This window comes from Botryllus schlosseri, chromosome 10 (assembly GCF_051294905.1).
Source record: "Botryllus schlosseri isolate E-star chromosome 10, Bs_hap1, whole genome shotgun sequence".
NCBI lineage: Eukaryota > Metazoa > Chordata > Ascidiacea > Stolidobranchia > Styelidae > Botryllus > Botryllus schlosseri.
In genome coordinates this window covers 576,695-602,705 of record NC_137245.1, presented here as the reverse complement: position 1 = coordinate 602,705, position 26,011 = coordinate 576,695, and the positions used below count along the sequence as shown (strand labels likewise).

Here is a 26,011-nt window from a genome sequence, read left to right as displayed (position 1 = left end):
TGAAGACGAACTGGATCTGTCAAATCCTGATAATGTGGAAGAAACTGATGATTCTATTGGCGCACGAGCATACCGCAGGAGCATAATTCGCCGGTTTTTCACTTGATTTGTACAACCAACGGTTGCTTATAATATGTTCATTCACATTAACGAGTTTTTCTTGTTGTATTGAAATAAACATAACAACTGTTATAAATATTCCGCCTATTTCTCTTGGGCTTGCTTCCTACTTTGCAGTTCCAGTTTTAAAAGCTCTCCTTTCAATATTTCATTTTTCCTTTTCAACTGAAACAGTTCTGACTGCTGATCCACCATAATCATCTCAGTTTTCTTTTTAAACTGAATGAACTCAAGCTCTTCCTCCAGCACTCTACGCTTAAGACTATATGGATCTTGCTCTCGCTCCTTTTTACTGTAACCTGACAAACCAAAAGTGAAGAAGATGAACGAACTGTTGTGAAAATAATGACTGGATATATCACCTGAATTTGCAGAACTCTTCTCCGAAATGCTGATATTATTTGAGCATGAAGACGCAGCAGAAACATTCATATCATGAGCTTGCTGTGATCTCTCTTCTACTAATACCAATGCGACTGCCTCGTCTCTTTTTACCTCATCGCCTGAATCAATCAGGTTAATTTTAAAAATGTTGCTTGATGAGCTGCACATTAAAATCACCAACCATTGATATATTCCACACAGCCAGCATCATCGTCGTATGGATTGTGCAATCCGAATGATTCTTTTGGAAGTAGGGCTGAAATAGCAAACAGTGTGACAAAAGATGCATAATAGCATAACTGACAAAGTTGAAGTTGTGAGTATCGAATGTTAACATGGAGCAACTGTAGGCGGATTTCTGGCAATGCGAAAGTTATCTTCCGGAGCGCTACTGTCGCACCAACGAAAATATAAATTAAAATATGATCAGGCACTGAACCACCCATAATTCGCCCTCCAGGTCTGAATTATCGGCATTGTCCGAACAATCGGAGAGCCGCAACGGCTCATTGTTTTGCTATCATCCGATTGTTCTGAACAATTCAGATTCTAGATGCTGGTATGTCAATTGATACGGTACCGGTAACTGTTTTTCGTTGGCAACACACAATAACTATAAAAAGTCTCATATGCTCATATTGCTCATATACCTTCAACTTTATCAGTGATGCTATCGCTCTCAATGATGACTTTTGGCCCTCCACCAGTTTTGAATCGCTCCCGATTTTGCTGGGCACGAACAGTTTTGGTGCGGGATTCAATATTCTTCCAGCATTTCAGCAACGCTTCAGAACTCCTCATAGTAGCTGCTAGTCCTGACGCATTAAATTCACTTGTTAATTTATCCCAAGCCGCCTTTTTAGTGTTTCGGGACAGTTAATCCGTTTTCTTGCATGTTATTGCAGGGTACATCGCTATAAGGTCCACAAGAAGATCTTTTTCTGATGGCGTAAAATTTGGTACTCTTGGCTTTTTACTATTCACATACTCCATAATATCTATACTGATAGAATATAATGAAACCACAGTTAATACGCCGTCTACGAATCCAACGCAGCCCGACACACAATTATACGTTTGTAGCGACTTCCGCGCCACAATTGTTGACTTAAACTTCCTGACGGCCTGTCTCAAATTTTCCTCCACTTGAGTCGCTGAAAACAATGAAGCGAAGAATTGGCCCAGCGCTGAGTCACTGTTCTGATCCTAAGTCAGCAATTTTGCTTTGAGTCAGTGAATTGGCCTCCGCCCTATATCTCGATGATGTCGTCTAACACTGCAGCAAGTTTCACGATTGCCACTAACTGATTAGGGTGGTAATTTAGTCATCGAAGTCGAGTGTATAGGTGCGAGCAGCCTAGCCAAAAACGGATTTTTCGCAAAAGCCGCTATCGGTCTATGTTGATTTTGATTGTGTTGCATACCCAGATGAGCGACTAGCTTCCTAATTGTATATGTTAATGATGTCATCTAACACTGTAGCAAGTTTCAAGATTACCACTAACTGATTAGTCTAGTAATTTCGTTATCACAGTTGAGTATCTATAAGTGTGATATGCCATTTAAACTAAGGCAAATTGTTCGATTGTTGCGCTGCGATTGACCAAAGTCGCTAGATTCAGTCAAGCGTGACCTAACAATGGGAAAACGGGAGTTTCCGTTCCATAGTCACATTCGATACTCACAGTAACCGCCGTCCTCTGATAGGCTTTATGTTAGCCAAGGAAAGATGTCAAGCCAACTTCTTTGAAATCCCGATTTGATAACTGTGCCTTTTACCTAGCGTTCCACCTATTTATTTGTAATTAATTTAAATTTAGAATGGTCGTATAATTTATTGCTGTCACATTTTGCAATATCGGTTGTGCTGGATCGAGCTGCGATCGTTTTCTTCTAGTTTTCTTTGATACTGTTGCAGGTTTCTTTTTTCCAGACATTTCGCCCTACGGCTCATTCTAGAAGAATAAATATACATCACCTCAGTCAAGCATCAAAGAGTAAATAAAACAATTTTGTTGATAAAACAATTTTGTTCTCTTTGGTCAAAACATACTGCATAACTGCACAAGAAGAGCCGGATTATATCCCCTGATTTATCATGGAAGATAATTATTTCAATATTAGAAATACTCAAACCACCTACCAGTATATTGCTACTCAAACCACCTACCAGTATATTGCTATCTTAGGAAATAACATATATTTAGAGCAACAGATAGGCGGTACTCCACTGTCACTGGAAAAGACATTTTCAAGTTCTGCTTCCTATCCCAGTATATATAACAAGAGTATCACGTCCATAAAATCAAATAATTAAAGGCTATAATCACTGTAATCCTACGCTAGACTCGCGAACAGCATCAGTCAAAATATCAGGTGCATGAAAAAACGGCAACATGCACACGGATGCAGGGGGTGAATTACAAAAAAAGTAGCTAGAATTTGTTAAGTCATGGGAAACGGACTAACAACCCTAGTGAAAGTAGAAGATACACATGGTTGATTCACAACATTCCAAAACAAATTCTGGAACTTCCCTCACACGCAATTCTGCGACAAATTGTCAACGATATCAAAAAGTCCGGATTAGGATGTTACTCCATAATCCGGAAAAAAAACAGGTTTCGGTCTGCGCCCGGAACGCGGACAGCGATTGGGTTACGAAAGGTGTTTTGGGGATTTTGTCAAACACCAAAATCTGATTCGGAAACACTGAGTAATTTTGTCAAACACCAAAATGTGATTCGGAAACACTGAGTAATGATATCCAGGAATGCTTGGCTTCTTTCGGATTGAGTTTAGGAAAATGCTGCGGGCAGGCGTATGATGGGTAGGGCTGGGCACAATGATTCGAGTACTCGAATCTGAATCGAGTAATTATTTTATTGATTCAAGTCGAGTAGCAAAATACGATTTTTTCGAGTACTGAAATTTTAGGCTCCTAGGTACTCAAAGTTATTTTATCTACGAAAATTATGGTTTCGATACTGTTTTCCGATGAGGAAGACTTGAAACCATGATTGGCCGTATCGCAGCATACGAAACATATCGTATACAACGGTACGACTGTTACTGGAAAAACATTTCTGAAGCCATCCATGATCCTCCCACAAAGGGCAATGAAGTCGGTAGGGTCGAGAGAAATACCAAGGTATCTTGAATGTGATGGATCACAGGCAGTGGTGGCTTTTGGGGTAGGCGAGGTAGGCGGCCTAGGGCCCCCCCTGGTTGATTTACGCGCTTTCGAGGGCCCCCCTCCTCGGTTTACGCGCTTTTTCCAACTATTTCTCTGGTTTACGCGCTTTTTTTCAAGTATTACCATTTTCTGAATAACCACGGAATCCTTGTATCCATTAAGAATATGGTATTGTACCGTAAAGACAGGTCAATAATCAAATCTCATTTTTTAGTAATCATTTTACGAATAACCACAAAAATCCATGCACCAATGTAGAATATGGTACCGTGAGTAGTTGTCGATCATTAAATTCCTGCACTTGGTGCAAGAGCTCACTTTGATTTGATGATCTCTATCTATTTTGCCATTAGCTAAAGGCCCCCCCCTCCTACATTTACGCAAATGTTATCATTTTGCGAATAACTGAAAATACATGTACCCATGTAGAATGTAATACCGCACACAGAAGTCAATCATTAAATTACTGCACCTGCTAAAAGCTTACTTTAATTTTATGAGGGGGGGGGGCCTTCTTCATTTACGCGATTTTTGGTTATCAATTTACGAATAACCGTAAAAATACATGTAGCATATGGTACCGTAAACAGTAGTCGATCATTGAATTTCTGCATCCGCTTAATGAGCTTACTTCAATTTTATGAGCCCCCCCTAAATTTATGCGAATTTTAGTTATCATTTTGCGAATAACCGTGAAAATGTATGTACCGATGTAGAATATGGTTCCGTAAACCGTCGATCATTAAATTTCTGCATCTGCTAAAAGAGCTTACTTTGATTTTATGAGCCCCCCCCCCCCCCTACATTTATGCGAATTTTAGTTGTCATTTTACGAGTAACCGTGAAAATATATGTACCCATGTAGAATATGGTACAGTAAACAGTAGTCGATCATTAAATTTCTGCACCTGCTAAGAGAGCTTACTTTGATTTTATGAGCCCCCCTCCATTTATGCCAATTTTAGTTTTTCATTTTGCGAATAACTGTGAAAATACATGTAGGCCTACCCATGTAGAATATTGTCTAGTAAACGGTGTTCGATAATTGAATTTCTGTGGTTGTTAAAAGAGCGTACTTCGATTTTATGTTAATGAGGTCATATTGTAACATGGAATGAATTATTATTGAGTATATATTTTCTAGTGGCAGCAGTGTATATTTCAGTGCATCAAAATTTTCCAGTATAAGTTTGTGAGATTCTACTTGCTAGCTCTTGATGCCAGCTTTCATATGATACCGTATGTTAATTGATAATGAACCGTGTCCACACTGAGCCTGAATATCCAAAATATCAAAGGAAATAGTCAATTGAAAGCCAATGAAAGCATAGGCTATTATAGCCTATATTGTTGTTCACTGAGCCATTCTCTTGTTGTGAATTGGGCCTTTTCTGAATGGAAATCCATTTTCAGGGTTGTCATGATGGTAAATTTGTTCATTTCTTGTCTGCGGATTAGCAGCGTATTTTCAAAGCTTTACCATGCTCAATGTGCACCCGGTACAGTCAGTCAGAAAGTGTGTATGGTGTTGTCAGAAAGTTTTTTTTTTATCACAGGTGGATGTCTTATAATTGGTGGTGTACTATAGATAGATATGCAATACATCTTGCATGCAGGACAGTTACTAGCGGCCTGATGCCTGATATTTTCTGCCTCAAAAATCTATGTCGATACTTGAAAGGTTTGAATGGCTATCATTGAGAAAGGTGTACGAAATGCTACATATATTCAATTTGTTGTGAGGTTGATAATTTAATGTGATGTCACAGAAAAAGACCAAAATGTGACCAAACAATTAGCAATGGAATCAATTTCAGCAGGGCAGAGGAAAGAATTAAATGATCACAAGTCAAGTTTTTGCAACTTTTTTTACAGCTTCTGGCAGCTTCCTAAATACTCGGAAGTTATGCAGTATGGTGTTTTAAGCTGTTTCGAGGAATCTTATATTGCGACTTTTCTTCATTTTTTCGAGCAACTTTTTGCAGCTTTTCGATTTTTCATGCAACTCACTTTTTACTGGAAATATTTGGTACTTTATGTAAATAGATCGCTTGATTATCATCACTGTCGTTTAAATTTGAGGTCATTTCTCAGTTGACATACATTCAGGCTAGACAGCCGTAAATTATATTAGCCTACTACTGGGTCAATTTTTTCAGGCTATTGATTTTGTTGAAGGCGCCAACACTGAGTTTTGCGACAGTGCCTTGGATACGCATCGATTCGAGTATCTCGTACCTTAATAATGTCAAGAAACTTATCCATAAATGTACTTTTTTAGTGTAACTTTAGTGAAAAATAAATGAAAAATATGTGCAACTTTCCACGGATTTGATCGCAACCAAAATTTGCCCTAAGATCAGGTGTTGCATAAGAAAATTTTGACCATTACACTCTTGAAATGGGCTACCAGTTCAATATAAATGTGACTCGGTAAACAGCATATTTAGTAAGGCGCACTCGTCAGTTGACAACCGTACCTTTCATTAGCTACGATGAGTTTGGTATCACTCAGTTATATGTTATGTTATAATTTGTAGCATTAGTATCTCCTAATTACTCTAGTCAAGTATCTGCTACAATGCCGCAAGTACATGCTAGATGTAAGTCAGGATCTCAGATTCAGAAAGAAATGACAATGCAAATTTTGAACTGCTACACAAATATTTTAACCATCTATTTCAGCTCAGGAATTTTCTGCACAAATTGAGGATGACGCTGTTTTTCCACCAACTATATTGCCTTGTAGACTTGAATGATGTAACAGTGCTTTCAAATACGTATATTGTATTTGATTGTAGTGGTCTTTTGTCTATGCTAGTTGTGGCGTTTTAGGTTTAATCCAACCAGGCAAGTTCTTACAGACAAAAAGAATTTTTCTATAACTTACAATTTTTTTCATTAGTGCGTGTTGTTTCGTGTGTGTAACTGTTTATTTACAAATTGCGCTGCTACTATAGTACCGTATGTCCGTATACTTCAAGGTTTGTTGTTGTTGTTGTCATTGTTACAATGCGAATATCATGGTTTGTGATTTTGATTGTTGCGTCATACTTTGCCGTTTTGATTTTGCTTTTAAATCTATTTAAATCCCTTAAGCGTAGTGCACATTTGCGTAATTCGTACGCGCGTACTGGACGCGTAAAGTATTTTTGTAGTTTCTTTCCTTTCTCTGCTCTTCTCTCGTTTGCTCGTCGCGTAAAGAGCCTCTTTTCTCTCGTTTTTTTACGCGGGCATTACGCAGACCTTACGCGGAGAGTGCGATTCGTACGCGCGTATTGTTGACTTGCCAAGCTCCCAATCAGACATAGCTCCCAAATATGGTCCAGAAAAATGCCCGGCATTTTCACACCTTGGCTAGGTAACGTGTCTAACCGTTTTGAAAAGCTTATTAAATCGGCTGTTCACCGTTGTTATTTCAGCGTTAACACGCATGTGGTGTACACGACGAAATCCTTGTTGCCCAACTCTCGAAAATATGAACTTCCTGCCTTCAATGCAAGCAATGTTGTCTACCAATACAAGTGCCACTGTGATAAGATTGTTTGAGCGTATTAAGCAGCATATCCCTTAACTGATTCGGTCAAAAACATGCGCAAATGATCGCACGGAGCTCGCATGTCAGTGTAAATTGGCTGCCAAAACAGACTGCTATGACGATTACCAAGCATATGAGTGAAAACCTCGCCAGTGCGCACAGCACTATAATGTCATTGCGCGTGGCAGATCTTTGTTTCATTTAAAAGTGTTGGAGTCTACTATTATTCAGTTGAACAAACCTATTTTATGCAGACGAAAAGATTTCCTTGATAACTTACATTTTTCTCATTAATGCGTGTAACTGTTTATCTACAAATTGCGTTGCTACTATAGTACCGTATGTCCGTATACTGCAAAGTTTGTTACTGTTGCCATTGGTGGTACAATGTGAATCTCATGGTCTGTGATTTTGATTGTTGCGTTGCTGACGCTCGGCAGCGACAACGTGCGGCACAGCACTAAATTGATTCTCACTTTTCCTTCAGCGATGACGTAAGCTCTCGTTTCGGCCAATTTAGTGAGAGAGTGATAATCGTACGCGCGTACGATTTACGCAAATGTGCACTAGGCTTTAGGTGTGCAGTTAACTCTTGAAGAGAGGCACCCAAAAATTATCCGAGTTCAATAAATATTATATTACAATGGATGTTGTATTGAAAGCTATATTCTTACAGATCATGGAACTAGCTCTTCACAGGTGATACCAGTAATGATGTGTTCCTGTGGTATTACTGGTGTTGTACCACATTGCCGCACATTTTGCTTTTATGCCTTATCATGCAACAAAATCTTCTTTGTAGCAAAAAGATAGGCCCAATCCAGCACCTGGCTGAAACCTTGACGTGGTGTGCTGGCTTATTACTAATGTCAGCCGACAGCTTTCTGGATTTATGTGGTATATTTGGCGTGCAGTTGCTTGCCTTGTTATACTATTATGTCATGCTACTTCCCGTAATTCTTCTACATAGGTGGGTCTGGGCACGCGCTGTAGTTCACTTGAGTCACTTGTTTTCGAATATGCCAAGTCGTTTATTGCACTGTGGCATGACATTATAATTATTTTATATGCTGAAAGTTTCAACATGATGTACAGACAAAGCACTACCGGAACAGTGTATACGTGGTGTAGAACAATAAAAGTATCGTTAAGCGCTAGTGAGGGGGGTCTGGAGGGCTTAGCCCCCCAGAAGTTGCGATAATATAGATAAGGAGGGCCCACCCCCGGAAGTTTCGCCTAGCCCCCCCCCCCCCCCCCAATCGTAAGGCCACCACTGATCACAGGCATTATATTCTTTGTGGTGGCACAAAAGGTACATATTTAGACTTTGACATAACAAATTTGTTGTGACGTCGTAATGAGTGATACTCGACTCGAGGCATAATACGCGAATCAGAATTGAATCACTAAGGTTCTCGATTTTGCCCAGCCCTAATGAGTGGGTAGCCAATATGAAAGGGCGCATTAATGGTGTCCAAGCTAGAATTAAGCGAGTTGCTCCAAAAGCTACTTACATATATTGTATGGGACATCATCTCAATCTTGTAGTCCAAAATAGCAAAGCCAGTCTTTCACCGAAGGTGCGAATGCATTACGCATACTACACGAGGTATCTAAGTTCGTGAGAAATTCGCCAAAACGACTGGAATGCTTGAAGGCTTTTTCCTAACACGAACACTGATGACGATGAAATTGAACAAGCGTTACCTTCGCTCCGGCCGCTATGCCCGACTCGCTGGGTGATGCAGAAAGCATCAATCGACAATTTCATTGCCAATTATGAAAAATTGTAGAAACGGTTGGAAGAATCAACAAAAAGACGCAAACCAGCAGGGCACTTTCGAAATCACACTTGTTTCAACAGTAAATAAAAGCTTTCTACCTACTTTCATCTACGAATACTTCTATGATGATTGGTAGACACTTTCCAATCAATTCACATACAAAGTTCCACGATTTCATTATTTTCTGCCACGCAGTGAATTTCTAATCGGTCCCTCGTCCTTATCAGTGATGATGGGGCATCAACGGAGAATGCCAGTACATATGTATGCCGATGGCAGAATTAACGGCCTTTGATCGGTCAGCATCAAGCTTAAGCGGATGAGCTTTTCACTGAGCATGATGCACGTGTTCTGATAAATCTGGAGACATGTTGGTTTATGCGTTCCTGCAGTAGTTTTGACGTTCTTCCCACGTAGCCACAATCACGGTGGCCCTTATATTCGTACACTACATTACTTTGTTGAAGAGCACAGCACGTCTTTGCGTGTTGAAGGAAGCAGTTGTGTTGTCGTAAAAATCACATTGGTTTTGACTGTGTCGTAACACTTACTGACCGCAGAAATATTTTATTGTTCGTTCGATGGGCTCTGTCGATTTTTATGCGTAGAATTGCGGTAATTTCCCCTCTATGCCGCGGCTGATGACGTGTTCAGGGTAACCGTTATCAAAGTAAGATTTTTCGGATTGTGTCAAGTTCTAAACTGAGTTTGTTACCCGAACATATGAGGTTAATCTTTCTGCGTCGAGGACTAAATGAATTCCAACGAAGGTATTGTCTTGTGAATGTCGGTTCCCTGAAGACAGGCGTTTCAAATTTGTTGGTATTGCGCTTTTCGACTAAAACGTCCAGAAATGATGAGTTATTGAGTTATTTTTCAATTGAGAATTGCAAGGCCGGGTGAAGCGAGTTCAAGCGAATGAGAAATTCATCACACACTCCGACTCATTCATGCATATCACAAAAGTATAATCTACATATCGGCGATACAACAGTGGTTTGACGGACTCACGCTGTCAACCGTAAAGGCTGTATCAGACGAGGCGATGTCGGCGGAGCGTTAGTGTTTGTTTTATCATCGCTGCCATCGGCCGAATCGCCGCCGATTTTAATTGACAGTGTCAATTAACTCGGCGACATCGCCGGCGATGAGAGAAGTGAGAGATGCGCTCATGCGTATCCATATATAAACCAGTGTCGGGACTTGAATAGCGTCACTTTTGCTCAAGCCGTTTGCCGGACGGACCTTCTGGCGAGGCATTGCGAAACGAATTACTGCGATGTAGTACTAAATTATTGAGCCGCTCCACTTATCCAGTATAAGCCGGCGTTGCAAAATCGGATGCATCCACCACCTTCGAGTAGCATCAGCACGCGCATATTCTTCTACAGCTATCATGGCAGTCAAAACTCGTGCTACCTTCAACTTTTTTGACCTACCCTTACAAATACCATACTACCATGGTTCAGAGAAGGTTTCATTCGACAAGACATTGCAGCATGAACACATTGGACAGACATCATAACCATATTGCAGAATTAGTTTCGAATATTTTCGGCTAGTTGTAACTTTGTTTCCGGATAATTTTGACCAGACGTGACTTTTGACTTCAAGTCGAAAGAAAAAAATCGTCAGCTCGACAACCAAAACGGACAGTATACCCCTTGTTATAGGACTGGTAGCACTCTAAAGTTGTTTTGTCAAAGGTCCAAGCAAATATAAACCAGCCAACTCTAGGCCCTAAATGTATCTAACTCTGCTGCACAATTGGGATTCTTCGGACTATTTATTCTGTTCGGATTTTCTGGATTATGGACAAGATTTTTCGGATTTGCATGGGTATTTGGATGAGATTGTTCGTATTCGGAAGGATTGCTCATCAGAGCTTTGAGCTGTCGGATGGATTCGGATTCTCAGAAATCACTATCCGCCCATCACTGATCATAATACGGTAGTATGTACGTTGTACAGTACAGTGTACCTGACCTGTACAACAACAAAAAACCGATTCGCAGATGTCAATCATCCCCGAGCAGGTTTAAATGCAACGGGTCAACGCCTTCTGAAACTAATCAAGTGCAACGATCTCTCACATGATGGTAGAGAAATTATCGGCCGACATCGCCTCGTCTGATACAGCCTTAATAGGTCCCAGGGGACTGCCCATAGCCACATCGTCTGGTTGTCTATACATTACCCCGTTAAAGCTAAACTCAACGGAACAAGTTGCCACTTGTAAAAGTTCAACGAAGACGTTACGCGGGATTGATGGTGGCAGTACCTTACCACCGTACAGCGCGTTGTCACAAATATCAATAGTCTCTTGCAGCGGAAAGTCACCTGTCAGGTTATATACACATTGCCGAATTAGCCTCAGAAGGAATGGTGCATAAGTGGATCAGCACGCGTAATTCAACTGATGTATATAAACTAATTCAATATTTTACAACCAGTTGAAAGAAAATGCAGGCATACATGCCTCAACTGAATATTGAATACCGGTACCGAGCTTATTGATAAAAATAACTTTCCAACGCAAATGCACGAATGAAGTAATCGCCGATGTTTGACAAAATATACCGAAGAAGCCATTAACGACACGCCAATAGGGAATTCTGGTCCTTCATCAACATTATGGAAAGAAGATGACGGAAGCTGAGATAAAGGAGCAAGCTACCATGCTCCTCCTGCTACTATCTCGCAACAAGCAGAAAATTCTGAATATAAAAGAGCAAGTTCGTCGGCGAAAGAACAGGAGTCATCCTGCGAACAAGAGTTGAGTTCGTTGTCGCAAGATGCAAATGTCCCCCTACCTACCTACCTCGGGCGGCCGGCTTGGGTCCCGGTGTATCCTGCCCCCTGCGAAATGTCCGCAAGTGGTACATCATCCCAATTCCCCGCCTGCTTGTGGATTGTCGCCACGAAAAATACTCTTCATTTATCCCCCTCCTCCCCTAAATCGTGGGGCCACTGTGACTAAGAAGGATTGTTTCCGTCTCAACGAGGGAGAATTTCTGAATGACATTATTATTGAATTCTATCTTTGCGGCGGAAGCGGTTGCGATAATCGCGAACAAAAGGCGGCAGTGGTGTCCCGAAGAGGAGCAGGTTCTTACCGATGAAGAATTGCGCCTCAGGAACTCCAGCGGAAAGATTGACTACCAGGTCTTTCGGCGGGCACTCAACTTTGAGCGGAGCATGGAAGCCATTCGATGTCATAGAAAAACAAAGAAGTGCTGGGAAATTGTGGAGAGAATGGAAACCGAGGCGGCCAATAGCTCGTATGAGTCCCAGACTGGACCCCAGCTTTGTGGGGAGCAGTGCGGCCGAAGGAATGCAACCCCAAGGACCCCTTCAGCAACGTTCCACAAGTACAGAGAAGCACAGTGCGGCAAATGGGCTGGGTTCCCTAAGGTTTCTGGTGCGGCTGATGGACAAGCGGGACCCTGATCCCAAGAGCAGTGGGATCCCAACATCCATGAGTTACGGTGCGGCAAGTGGTCCGGCTACCCAAGTCCCCGCAGTCGGGGTCGCAGAAGCCACGTCAATGGAAGGGGGGACGGTGAACCCCGGAGCCAGTGCAGGTCGGTCAAAGCTCTAGGTGATTGGGATTAAAAACTACGTGAATTCCTGTGATCCCGTGGAACCCGAGGACCCTGGTGGAGAAGGCGTCCTAGATCAGTTGATTGCTGAACAACTTGCTATCGAACTCTTGGACATCGAGGAAGCCCCCTAGCAAGGGCGCCCGATGAGAAAAATCCCTCCGAAGGGATAGCTACGCGGTCGTACAACGGTTGTACGCAAAATCCAGGAAGTCGTGTGCGCGTCTGGTCTTGGGTGGGGGAACCTTCGGGCAACCGTCCAGGTCAGAAATGATCAACTTCAGGCGCAAGATCATGAGTGTCGAGGCTGGCATTGATAGCAGACAGACTAGCCCGGAAGGGGAAGCTATATGGGAATTGATATCTGCGGTGAAAGCAAAGGAGATGACCATAGCCTTGCGATCCTCTCGCCATTCGGCAGAATGCCCGGATGGGATGACACTCCGCTGCGTCAAGAAGATGTCCGCAATTGCCTGGTCAAGCTGTTCATTCAGTATATCCTAAGCCGCGAGATGCCTAAGTCGCTCAGCCTGGACCGTGTTGGTCCTCAAGGTTAACAGCACAAGTGCACCCGGCGAGTACCGGCCGATTACTATTGGCCCGATGCTGGTCCGGGTGTTCCACAAGGTGCTGGACTCTCGTCTTACCATGGACTTTGAACTTAATCCCACGCAGATGGCGTTCCTCCCTACTGACGGTTGCGCGGAGTATGTCACGTAACTGGATACGATGATCGTAGAGGCCAAGGCCATGGGGTCCAACCTGTGCGTGCTCTGGATCTCAAGAAGGGTTCGATTCGGTCAAGAACGACAGCATTCTGCGGGCGGCCCGACTGATGGGTACGCCTGAACCTCTTGTGAAGTACATGAGTAACTGCTACTAGGGAGCAGCGACCGATATGTAGGCTACGGGGAGCGCGTTGTGGTGACACGTGGTGTCCGGGATTTGTGTATGATAAGGATAAGCCTCTCGTTCATGGATAAGCCCTCTCGTTCTGATGAGGCCGAATTAGATCATGAGTTCCCCGGTCACGACTCACCGCCCACAAATTACCAAATCCCTTCCGCACTGAACCGTCTGCAGTTTCCCTGGCTGCAAATATAACTTCTCACCCCTCGAAAATATTGATGGCTATACTCGTGATAACGTTCGGAGTGAGTATTGGATTCATCTAGAACCCTCCAAATGGAAGACGCTGATATCTGACAATAGCCTTACACCCTCTTCCTGGACAGATGTTTTGCGGTCCCGATGGATGCATTGCGATTATGTTCTGCATATCCGTACAGAAACAAATTGAAAAATAGAATCGAAGATTTTGCGATGCAAAATGCTTCTATTGATCGCTCTGTTGTTGCAATCTAACCATTGTCCAGGTTTCCAGCATTGGCGTGAATCATGCACCGGATTGTTATCCGCAGACGACGAAAGCAAGGGTAATCATTGGTGGCGAGCAGCTTGACGGAGTCGGTCGTCAAGTCCAATGGCAGTGCTTCTTCATTCATTTCAGACATGTCTTCATCGGATATCATCGATGGATCTGGATTCGAAGGCTGTTGCCAGGGTGACTGTTTTTTGGAAGTTGAATGGTCAGTTGGTGTGTTTTCCTTGGCGAGGCCTTTATCGACCAGACTTCCTGCTGGTTCGATCCTTGCGATTTATCAGGAGCTGACTCAAAATGCAGGCGACCTTTCTGTATGCTGTTGTCTCCGAGCGCCATCGCTACAGCTAGGATAAGATAGCATGTCGTAGCGCTTGGGCAAGTACAAGACGGGGATTCGGGTAGTACAACGCAATGAATTTGGCGTTGACTCATTGAAGCAACGGAGAAAACCCATTTGTCGACGAGAATCCAAACAATTTTTGATTCCGCATTCCGCGCGGTAAAAATCATTCCAAATAGCCGGTTTGCAGTTGATTAAGCCACAACATAATAGCACCCAACGCCATTTCCTTGCGCCCGCTCGGAGGCTTCAAAACGTTGTTATTCATAGATTCACTGTGGTTGGGCCCTCACTAAAAGTGGTGAAATGCTTGGTTCTAAATCTGCAGGTATTTTTAGAAATGTCACCCTTTAAAATGCTTGTCGAAATATGCTCTGAATTTGCTTGGCCATCGACTTGCCAACGTATGATATTGATCCCCTCCGTCTGACGAAACCAGCTTGCGTATATCACCCAATAGACCGCACAATTCTTTTTTGACCCTTTTGAAAGGGGTGTATCATATCTGATATGGCATGCTTCTGTGAACGATTTCTCCGTGTTGACACGCCATAGGCATAGGCGCCGAGTTACGGGGTGGCCCAGCCACTCCATGAAACATTTATGGGGTGGCGGCCACCCCATACAACAAGATTATACGCCCGCCCGGGGCCTACGATATTCACGGCCTTATCTGGTACATTACGATTGCAAGAGCTAGCAGGCCGATGCTCACAAAACAGAAATTCGCGATTTCGCTTCTCGCTACTAGACGCCTCGCCTCAAATAAGCTGTATGTATTCGTACAACAGGTCAAATTAGTACCTTACCGTCAAAAAGTGGCAAGAGACAGCCTCGTAGATGCAGTTATCCACCGATTGCAGAAGTAGGGTAAGTAGTGAGAAAACACCGACATGCTCATGTAAACCATTTTATTGCATGGTAAAATCAATTCAAGCACTTGAAGACGAATTGGTACACATGTCATATAAGAAACTACTTGCAATAACCAACTTGTATCAAAAACAAACTTGCAGCGTACAAGCTACGGCCATAAGTACCGGTAATGAGAATGAAATGCATCACCGAAGAATGCAAGCAATGTCTTGCTCAACTGTCGTCGTTTTAAAGTCCGTTTTTAAAGCATTTTTCTCACAGAGGCATTAACTAGCTTCTGCTTGTTATTGTAATATATATTCACAATGATTTTGTCGCCAATTTCAAAGCTTGATCTCGATTATCATAACATGCAAAGTCCCCCCAAAATAAATAATAATAATAATAATAAACGATGCAAAACTTATTCACTGCGACTTAGGGTGAGGGCAGATGATTTTATCAGACCAATCTAGGATTAAAAAACTGGATGAAAAAACTCGGCAAGTGGTTCTGAGGGAGTAAGCAGTCCCCACGATCGAGTAAGTCGAAATAGCGTGAACTTGCTTTCCAATTTACTCAGCAACTACACACGACACCTTCTCACTGTAAGGAGATAGAAATGATTCGGTTATTTCAATAGCCACTTCTTCAATGACTTTTTCGAAATGGTAAAAATGAGTTGAGCTTGATGTCGATTTTTAGGATGGAACAGAGCAGTATTATCTTTTCAGAATTGGTAACTTATGTTGAACCAACCAGAAACCTCCCCACACACATTTGCCTATACCGTGAGAATCGTCAACCGAGCATTAATCAGGTTCAAGAATGAAGCCATATCTTCCATGAGAGGCAAGTAACTTTTGCAAGCTGCAATAGTCGACTCATAGAATGGAGCAAGAGCTAAGTTGACATTCTGCTTGTTATTGCTCGGATGTAACGAGGCATATATCACTTTTGGCACTTTCCGCAAATTCGAATCATTATCATGAGATTCCCTGATTTTGTGAAGATCGCTCCATGCAATAACTCCGCTGGGTGATGATACACCTGAAGAATCAACGGCGAATGAGAATGGAGGAAAGACAAATTTCTTGGCTCGAAAAGTTCTTCCAGTAAATTGTTCTCGGATTTGTCTCAATGTCTCATACATTTTTGAGATATTTCGGGAAGTTGAATAATGCGCCACGCCACACCTAGTCATCATTGAATTCCATACGGTAGAACATTACATATTGATTACCCTCTTTTGTACATGGTATAGCTTTCTGGAGTGTGGGACTCGGTCAAATCTTATAAACTGCTCATTTTATCAGACAGCTCAAAATCTTTCAACTGATCATTCTGAAATATCCTTCTCTTCGGTGGTTTTCTGTAAGGGGTCATAGTCGGGATCAATGAAGGCCGTTGCAGCTCATGCTCCGATCGGATGGTAGGAACTGGTTTTCTATCCAAGAGCAGTATTTTTTCGAAAGCCACAGTCTTTAATGTACTTTGCTTCGAAGTGCAACGCACAAATTACAGAATTCTTCGTTGGCCTCCAATCACGTCCATTCACGAAAGATATCCATTTCTAGTAACTCTAAATCCTCGAATGGAAATTGAAACTTTTTGTTTAGTTGTCAAATATCCAGCCATACAACCATAAGCACAACATTTATTGACCATTATCAATTATTTTACCTTAAGCTAAACCTGAGTCACCAAGTATATACAATCAGTCAAAATTAACGGGAAGAAAGGCCACGTGAAGCTCACCAGCAATTCTTCACCATATACATAATACGCACCATAAAGAACTATTAAACCACTGCATAGCGGTATCCTACGCCACGCTGTAAGCCGGTCAAAACGACAGCTAAACGTTTTCCACTGCACTATATACGGAATATCGTCCCTGGAGCATTTAGCTAATCACGGCATCATCCTGTACCATTTCAAACGCGGCGACGAGCTCAAAAACTTCAACTCAAACTTGAGGGGTCTGCTACAGAGTATTTCAATCGCATTACTGTAGCCTGCCTAATAGTATAAGACGGTAAAAACGGCAACTTGAAACATAGCTGTCAACCTTCAACTCGAAAACTCGCTTCAATATGCGAAGAGTCCGGTATGAGAAGCGAAAACGAGACAATCGCCGATTGTCACGTTGAGAGTAATCGTCCTATCAAAACTTTCGCCCATTATTAATTACGTCAAGAGTAATCGCGAATTTCTGTTTTGTGAGCATCGGCCTGTTAGCTCTTGCAAGTGTAATGTACCAGATAAGGCCGTAAATATCGTAGGCCCCGGCCCGCCCTCTGCGATTTCAAATCAACAGGGCTGTTAATTCGCGAGTCCTTGATAGCGCTCAAATGCCAACTATTTATTTACCTTTAACCAATACGCGCGCGAATAATTGAATACGCAGCTTCGTTGGCGACGACGAACTAGCGCCTAAAACAAATTGTAACCCGTGATTAGTAATCAGACAATCGAAGCAAGCTCGTTTACGGCGTCGATTTCGACAAGCTGGCGCTGAGAAACACCATCTTCTCTCTCGACCAGACGAGCCTATTCACGTTCTTCTCTTACAATGTATACATTGTAATATGATATTACAAAATTTAGTTATAAAAGTTATACTCTTGAATTTCGAAGTTCGTTAATTAGTTACAGTTATCGTGTGTCAACTGTCTTACATGGCTTACGAAGAGAAGAGCTAGAGATCTGTCTGAAGAAATGCGTGAGTATGGACTTTGAACATGAATGTGCAAATCATATTTTAATTGGTTCTATTCCATGTAAGGTCTTATTGGAAGAGAGCCAAAGTAGAGCAGAAAAAAGAATTGATTGACCGCTTGATCAAGTTTCAGGTAAATCGATTATGGACGGACAGTCTTACAATACGTACAACATAATGCTCAGTACGGCCTAGTATGAAGGTAATAGTCAATACAAAGTGTTCTTGTATAATTGGCAAGGCCGATAATAGAACAAAACTGCATTCTAATGCAATTTGAGATGTCAAGTAGTGACTTGCAGAAATTTTTAGAGATGAGAGATAGCAAAAGAGCGAGAAGTGAGACAGCGTGATCATCAGCACGACTTGCAGATGTTTCAGTTGCTTCTCAGGTAGATATTTAAAACATAGGCGTGACTCGACTACGAGTCACGCCTATTTTGATACCAGGAGCTGTGCTGTACCGACAGTATTTGCTGATCGACCTTCGAAGCCTGGTGATACGACGGTCCCAGCATAATCACTCAGTCCCATCGTTAACCACGCAACCGCAAATTTTATAAACTGACGAAGAATCGTCAGATTTGATACCAATCGAACATACTACTGTCTCTACACAAAGTACACAGACAGACGCTGTCGATAATAGACATTTGACCCTTGAAAGTATGCTGTCCGCACGTCCACAAATTCGCGTGGCTTATTTGAAATCTGACAACAGAAGGGATACAGTACTTCACTGGCTTCGAGAATTTTGCGCATATCAATCAGGTTGTTTCATGATATACATTTTACTCGGGAAAACCCAAATACCTTTGCTCAATGCTATTTATTGTCTATTCCTTGTCTTGAAAAACTGCGCCTGAACCTTGATCATCCGTTACTACCTTACATGTTTGATATGCCGGATGCCACGGTTTCAAAAATCTTCAAATTCTGGATTGAGCATTCAAATTCGACCTTGAAACAAATGAATATTTGGCCAACAAAATCAACCATATGCCATGCGTGAAAGTTTCAAGAAGTAATTTCCCAGTACTAGAGTAATAATTGATTCTACGGAAATTCCCATAGAAAAACCCTCCAATATCAATGCCCAGAAACTAACCCTTTCGACGTACAAAAACCGAAACACGATTCAAGTGCCTGTTGGAGCAACGCCAAAATTAATTAATATATATGATCAACCAGTGACACGCAAATGATTGAGCAATCAAGCCTTGGAATGCATCATCCATATTTCAGATATGCGATCCCGATCGTGCTATGGCGGACAAGGTGATTTTTAGTCCAGGATCTACTTGCTCCTTTTGAAAGGGCGGGAAAGGCTTGGCGCATCAGAGCGAAAAGCGAATTTCGCCGTGTCCTCAAGGCGAGTACACGCAGAAAGAATAATGGGATAGCCTACGTCAAGATTTGTAAAATTTTGCAAGGTCTAATACCATCCAATCTACTGCCTTTGTGTAGTAAGATAGTCTTTATCTGTTTCATGCTGGTTAATTTTCGTGTGATGAGCCGCATTAGCATGAAAAATTGGATGGGATATAACGGTCAATCCGGTTGAATAATAACACAATGTAACAAAATTTTGCAAAAGTTTGAAATTTTTATGTATAGTGTCTTAGTATTCCAAACAAAATACCAAAATTTTTCCTGAAGTGTGTCCCAAATGTGGAAGAAATGTCAATTTCTTTAGTTTTTCATTTTACTCATTGCTCCACATTAATCACAATAATTCTTTAATGGACGTAAACAAATGCAAATAAAAAGGATAATATAAACAAATATAGCTTACTCATGCATCAAGTAACGTTGCAACACTTTAAAAATCGTCAGAAGTGGTTTTTGTGCGTGACTTGCGTCTTTGAAATGAGAAAACTTCTCCTATGGACTATGGAGCAGAAATACCAGCTATCGTTCATGCCCTTTACTCGACGAAGTACATCGACACGATGAATTCAACATGTTCCCTAGTTACATCCTTGGAGTTAATGTTAGGTCATTTCAGTCATTCTGAATATTGGAGTGTCAGCCATACAGAAATAACAGTCATCATCTCTAAGGTTTCGAAATTTTGTTTCAGATTCTTTAATAGTAAATGACCAGATTCTTTAATAGCAAATGACATTGGAATGTCGATCTCCCCATATTCCAACGGCTTGTTTCGCAGATTACATGAAATGCCTGTTTTTCATCTTGTTCTCCAGTTTCAGACTTTTCAGTTTTCATACGAAAGTAAAGTTAATAAGTATGAAAAACCTTACTTCTATCTACATTTTGTACATCTGATATACAGAACACAGATATAGCAAAAACAGTCAGCAGGCAGATTACATTTGTGATGTTGACATTAATGCTGAGATTATACTCACTAGATCCGCAATCAGTGCAGTGAGTATAAGGATCAGTGCAGTGAGTATAAACAGAATCAAATGAAAAGGAATTTGAGATTGCTTTCTGTAGCCAATACTGACTGACTGACTAAGACGATGATTGTTGCTTAAGTCAGACTGAGACGATGATTGTTGCTAACAACCAACCGTTATGAACTGAATGCCGGATCAATGTGACGTCACAGTTAATAAGGAGCTTGAAAAACATGGTTCGGTATGATTAAAAAGCTTAACATAACATTTTTGAACGACACTTGTGGCAAAAAATGATGCTGGAAACATGTTTATCAAGGAATATGACATAGGAAATCGACTTCACTAATTTTTGTACCATGGTGTAATCTGTCGAGCACAACTCACGGAAGTCTTCAGGCAATCCTGACTACCCAAGACTGCATGTTTTCCTTTCTCATCTCTTCAATAAATGAACAACTATGCGGTTACAACATTGTATAGTGACAATTTATCGGCCATTTGCTATACGTTAGCCAGTTATGCACTGTTGTATAAAAAAAAAACGCGGTACCAAAGTATAAACCCGGTTAAAATGAAAGATCTCCCGGTCATCACATCACGACCCTTTCAAATAAGGCAAATGGGTTTGGGCGTCAGTGACAGTTTTACGATCGGATTTTCTAATCTCCTAGCCGATCATTGGTCCGCAGCGTTGTCGGTACAGCGACCATTATCGATATCGCGTATTTGCATCTGCATCCGTAAAATAAAACTATACGGCAGCATATGGCAAGGTTAGGATTGAAGCAAGTCCTGTGATCCGGAATGAATAACAGTTTCAAGGTAAGCAATTATATGCGATATAAAATGACGCCCATGCTTTTTGTATAAGTCTCTCAATTTTGCCAACATGTGTTGAAAAAATGAAGAGTCGTAGTGCATTATTTCTATGTAAAGATCAACAAATGTATAAATCACATTTTTTCTGGAACATGCCAGTTGCCCCGGAATCCGATAGTACCTCTTGGTACTTCTTTCAATCTACAATTGGACGATAGTTGCTCCAGGTATCGGAAGAGGTTGCCAGGAACAAATTCGTTTGTTACTTGCCGCATAAGGACATTTTACTTCAAAAATCCAGTCGGAATCGATTTTCGCGTAGGAGTTGCGGCCAGATAAGAGTATTCGTTATGAATATATAAGCCTACCGGAGTTGTATGTGACAAGACCTGTTGCTGCTGAAAATTCTCGTATGGCTGTTGCTTCGTGAGTACGCCCGTGAATTATTGCATCAGTTCTCGAGTTTGCTCCGCCGTAGATGCGCTCGCACAAATTTACCAATTTCGACGCTCTGCTACTAACATTACTTTACCAAAATGTGATGCAGTGATCCTCCAATTCCTCTCTGACCCCTAATACACCGTCACTCCGCATTACACTACGGAGATTGTAGGATGGAGCGACGACCCATTGTTCTCAGTTTCGAACCGTCACGCCTGACTTTGCGTATTAAAATTGCGTTGGCGAAATTATGTTTGTACCTTGTAAATACATGGACATGGGCGAATTTGACTGCAGAAAAGTAATGGAAATATTCTAGGTAGACGTTAAAAACTTTGCGTGTTACGAGGAAGCATCAAATGTTCTCATTAAAAACTTCACAACTGTCCTCCACCCAGAACGCGTCTGAAATCGCAATGCCTTATTCCGCGATAAGCTCTTTGTCTCACACCTTCATTGTTGCGTCCATATGTGCATTATGCAGTAATGAGAGAATGGTGAATGGTACCGGTAGCTTCCATCGCAAAAGACAAGAAGCTATAAAGAAAGATTGTATTACGTTGGGACATAGGAGAGGTTACTGTGGAAAGGATTTTATTTAAGGTTTGTGTAACACTGGCATATTTGCGAGAAACTTGATATTTATAACATTTATTTCCATCTACTTCTATCATAAACATCATTATTATGACAATCTGCATATTATTATTGCCTCGACTCCTATTTGTGTTTCTTCTTCTGTTACCTCCACTGAGCTGAGCTATATCCTCTGTAAAATGAGTGCACTGTATTAGTCCACTGCAATAGTTGCGACGAGTAGTATAAGACCTTTACATGTAATTTCATGATTTCCAGTCAAATTTGTATATTTTGGACGAAGCAATAAATTGTCAATATGTCTGTAGTTTGTGATTTACATTTCTAGATCACTTAGAGAATATAAGAGTCTGTGAAAGACATTTCCACGATAGTGTGTTATCAGGCTTGTCTCAGTCAGTGATTTACATTACTAGAGCTCTCGGAATACCAAAGTATATAGAAGACAATTCCACGATACTAACATCAGGCTAACGCATTGCTGCAGGCAGAATACGAGATATGGCTCTGCCCCATCTAAATTTCCGTGGCAAAAGATTTCAGTCGAGCAACACCGAGTGAAGAGAAGAGAATCTCTGCAAGATTGCATGTTGACGTGGATATTTTTGTATATACTCAATCAGTGGTGGCTTTTTGGGTGGGCGATGTGGGCGGTCGCCCGGGCCCCCCCTGGTCGAAGGGGCCCCCCTGTTCGGATTATGCGTTTTTTTTTTCAAGGATAATAACTAATAAACGTGGAAATCAGTGTACCAAGCAAGAGTATGATTCCGTACGAATGTGTCAATCATCATCAAATCTCTGCATTTGTTAGAAAAGTCCCGTATCCCGATGATCATCACGTCTCTGCATGCGGTAGAATTACTTAGTCTTGATGTAGTCTATCCTTAGACACATACAATAATAGACATAGCCGAATCCAGCAGCTAAACGTTACCGCGGGAAAGGGGGGTCTGGTGGGCGGAGCCCCCCAGAACTTACGGTTAGATACTTATAGCCCCCCCCCGTTCGTAAGGCCACCACTGTACTCAATACGCATAGAGACAGATCCAACCAGTTTGTACAGCAGGGTTCGCCTACTCAATACCAGTCTCAAGGCAACATCGAGACGAAATAAGTCACACATAGTTACCACAAAAGAACTAGTATTTTATTGAAGGAATACAAATACAACAAAGAATGTCGGGATCATGAATATCATTTTATTCTAGAGTATAAGCTGCGTACGATACCTGACAACAGTTTGCATACCAGTACAGTACTATCTGAAAGACATCTCTTAATCTTGTGGGAATCCCTAAGTGGTTTTCTATGACTCTCAGTCTTGGCAGTATCCGCGCCGCGCCATCGCACGTCAAGCCAAGATACCCCACCCATTCATATCAGCTGATTCTGTCTCGATTAAATGCAGCTGATTCTGTCTCGATTAAATGCTGTTACCATCGCCGAAGCTGTTTGAGCTAGTGAGACAGGCCACCCCTGGGTTTTTCTACCCAGATCTGGGGTTTTCGACCATCCCCTGGATTCATCAGAGATTTCGTCAGGACAATTTTACGCTTGAAAATCAATTATTAGACCAGTAAGATCATAATGTCGTGAAATGTACGTCCTTCAGTTCGAGTTCGCCATTGTCGATGGATTCAGCTGTTATTGTAACGGGAGAGTCTTGAGAGCCTGTTTACATTCGATAGTTTCACTACTAAAATGAGATGCCTTGCGATGCGATGGAGCTTCATTGAATGCTGACTGTCACGCACTTGGCTGCAATCATGTATGTCTTCATCTTTGCAAACTAAAGATTGAATGAGCATATAGGAGTCAATATTGTTATGCCGTTTTGGGTATGCTACATCAAGATAGGCAATCATCTACAAATAAGTTTCATGCAGCATTAATGCCAATTATCGAACACAGTAAATTAATATGTACCGGTACTGTGTCTGAGAAAATGAGAATACTGAAATCCATGTATTCTACAAACATTTTGTAGCCTAATAATCCATGTTCCCTCTAATTTTTGACGATTCTGCGCACACTCACCAACTTACTGCGCAGAGCCTTGGACAACAGTGCGTAAAGACTAAAAAAATGGTCCTCACTTCAGATATTTTGTGCGCAACTTGAATTTTCTGTGCGCAGAGACCGTGTAAGCACTGCGCACGTGCGCAGCTTAGAGGGAACATTGCTAATAATCTATTATTTCCAGATCAATTGAATTTCAGTGCAAACTTTTCAATGTCCACAAACGTAAAAACTGTTGAATGTGCATAGGCTACACCTGTCGCCATGCATCTGTTCGCGACAATAAGAAGCCAAGAACTACGTTCTTTACAGTTCCAAGCTGAACTTCTTACAAGATATTAGTATCAACTAATATTAAATCACCTTATATATACGCGGCTTCCTTACATTCCAATGGCGTGGTATTCAGAAACGTCGGCGAATAACCTCGTCAGGGGAGCAAACTGTGGCTGGTTCTAATATTGGTCAGTCATACTCTACTGGCGCCAGAGCGCTGGAAATCGTCCATACTCATCAGTGATGAGCGGATGTTGGATTTTGAGAATCCGAATCCGTCCGACAGTTTTGGTGTCTGCGGAACTATCCGTCCGACTCCGGATAATCTCATCCAACTATCCGAATTTATCCAGAAATCTCTTACAAGAATCCGAAAAATCCTTATCGAATAATGATATCGCAGAATATCAATTGTACAGCTGAGCTTAGTTACAGTTCTGCACTAGAAGATCACGAATTGTATCTATGGAATGAACAAAAATTGGAATTTCATTTATAGGAAAGTTAACGCAAAGAAACAACGCTACGAATTTGAAGTAAGTGTGCGAATGAAAGTGGTATCTCGATCAAAAGCAAATGTAAAATGACAAAGATTATTAAGCCATGGCCATATGTAACAATCAGGCATTTAACCATATCTCCCAATATATATCAAGAAGTAATAGTAGCAAGTTGTGACCATGGAATTTCACAATCGGGAGATGGTCAATATTAGATGCAGATAAGCCACATTTTGCGCACAAGTGCTGGAAGGCGTGAAGGCCTGTTTAGTAGCAACTTGCTGATGCTTATAATACCTTTGGTCAATCAGTTCAAAGCTTCGAGCATGACGCTTATAGTCGTGTCACACAAAATGTGAATAATAGCACCATCCTGATTCCTGAATGTCCCACAATCTGTCCAAATTTCCTCTCCAGTAGCTGGTTAGTAGTTGTCTTGCCGACTAATATATTGGACGAGAAGAAACTCATCTTCAACTGTGCTGTATCCTTGGCCTTTTGGATATGGTTTGTAAGGTTCATTGTACCACTTGATAACGTGTGGTGTTTCACTTGAACATAGAAATTACAGCATTCAGCAGAGCCAGTGTCCCATAAATCCGGATGCAACCCCTCTACACTCCACTCCGGCTGTGCTATCTCTCAAGACGTCGACTTTCTTCAATCCATTATAATTGAGAAACGAAACTCCGACAGTACGGAATCATAGCTCAAATCGACACTCAGACGAGGAGTTTGACAACATTCAAGGTCTTCAAATAATGCAATGCACTAGTTGATGGAGCTCCACTCAAGAGATATGACGCATCACTAACGTACTGATCAACACTCCTTGGCGTTGACTTTCAAACTGTTTACATGGTCTGTCGTTGAAATCATATGGAAAAGCACCATAATCACGTCAAAGTCTTTTTTCACAATTCTTCAACTGAAATCAAATTTACTCAAACAGACCATTGCTTGACAAAAAACTAACAGCTTTTTCTTGTATGGCTCAGTGGTTCTGGATGATTGATTCCGTCAATCATATTGGAGAAAATATAGCAGCTGAAGGAAGGGAAGAGT

The 26,011-nt window shown here is 41.6% G+C and overlaps 1 protein-coding gene across 1 annotated transcript; it reads right to left on the bottom strand.

Moving 5' to 3' along the window:
- Positions 1-204: 204 nt before the first annotated feature.
- Positions 205-11,387, bottom strand: LOC145448756 (uncharacterized). The gene is made up of 3 exons (XM_080327215.1): positions 1,155-11,387; positions 686-760; positions 205-623 (listed from the first exon to the last, which is right to left on the bottom strand). Exons 1-3 carry the CDS (start codon positions 1,303-1,305, stop codon positions 205-207), a joined length of 645 nt encoding a protein of 214 aa, XP_080183341.1. The 5' UTR covers positions 1,306-11,387.
- Positions 11,388-26,011: the final 14,624 nt, after the last annotated feature.

Coding starts and splice junctions, on each gene's coding strand:
- LOC145448756 (XM_080327215.1), bottom strand. CDS start 1,305: ATGAGGAGTTCTGAAGCGTTGCTGAAATGCTGGAAGAATATTGAATCC. Junction 761..1,154: donor CATCACTGATAAAGTTGAAG/GTATATGAGCAA, acceptor TTGCTATTTCAG/CCCTACTTCCAAAAGAATCA. Junction 624..685: donor CTGTGTGGAATATATCAATG/GTTGGTGATTTT, acceptor TGATTGATTCAG/GCGATGAGGTAAAAAGAGAC.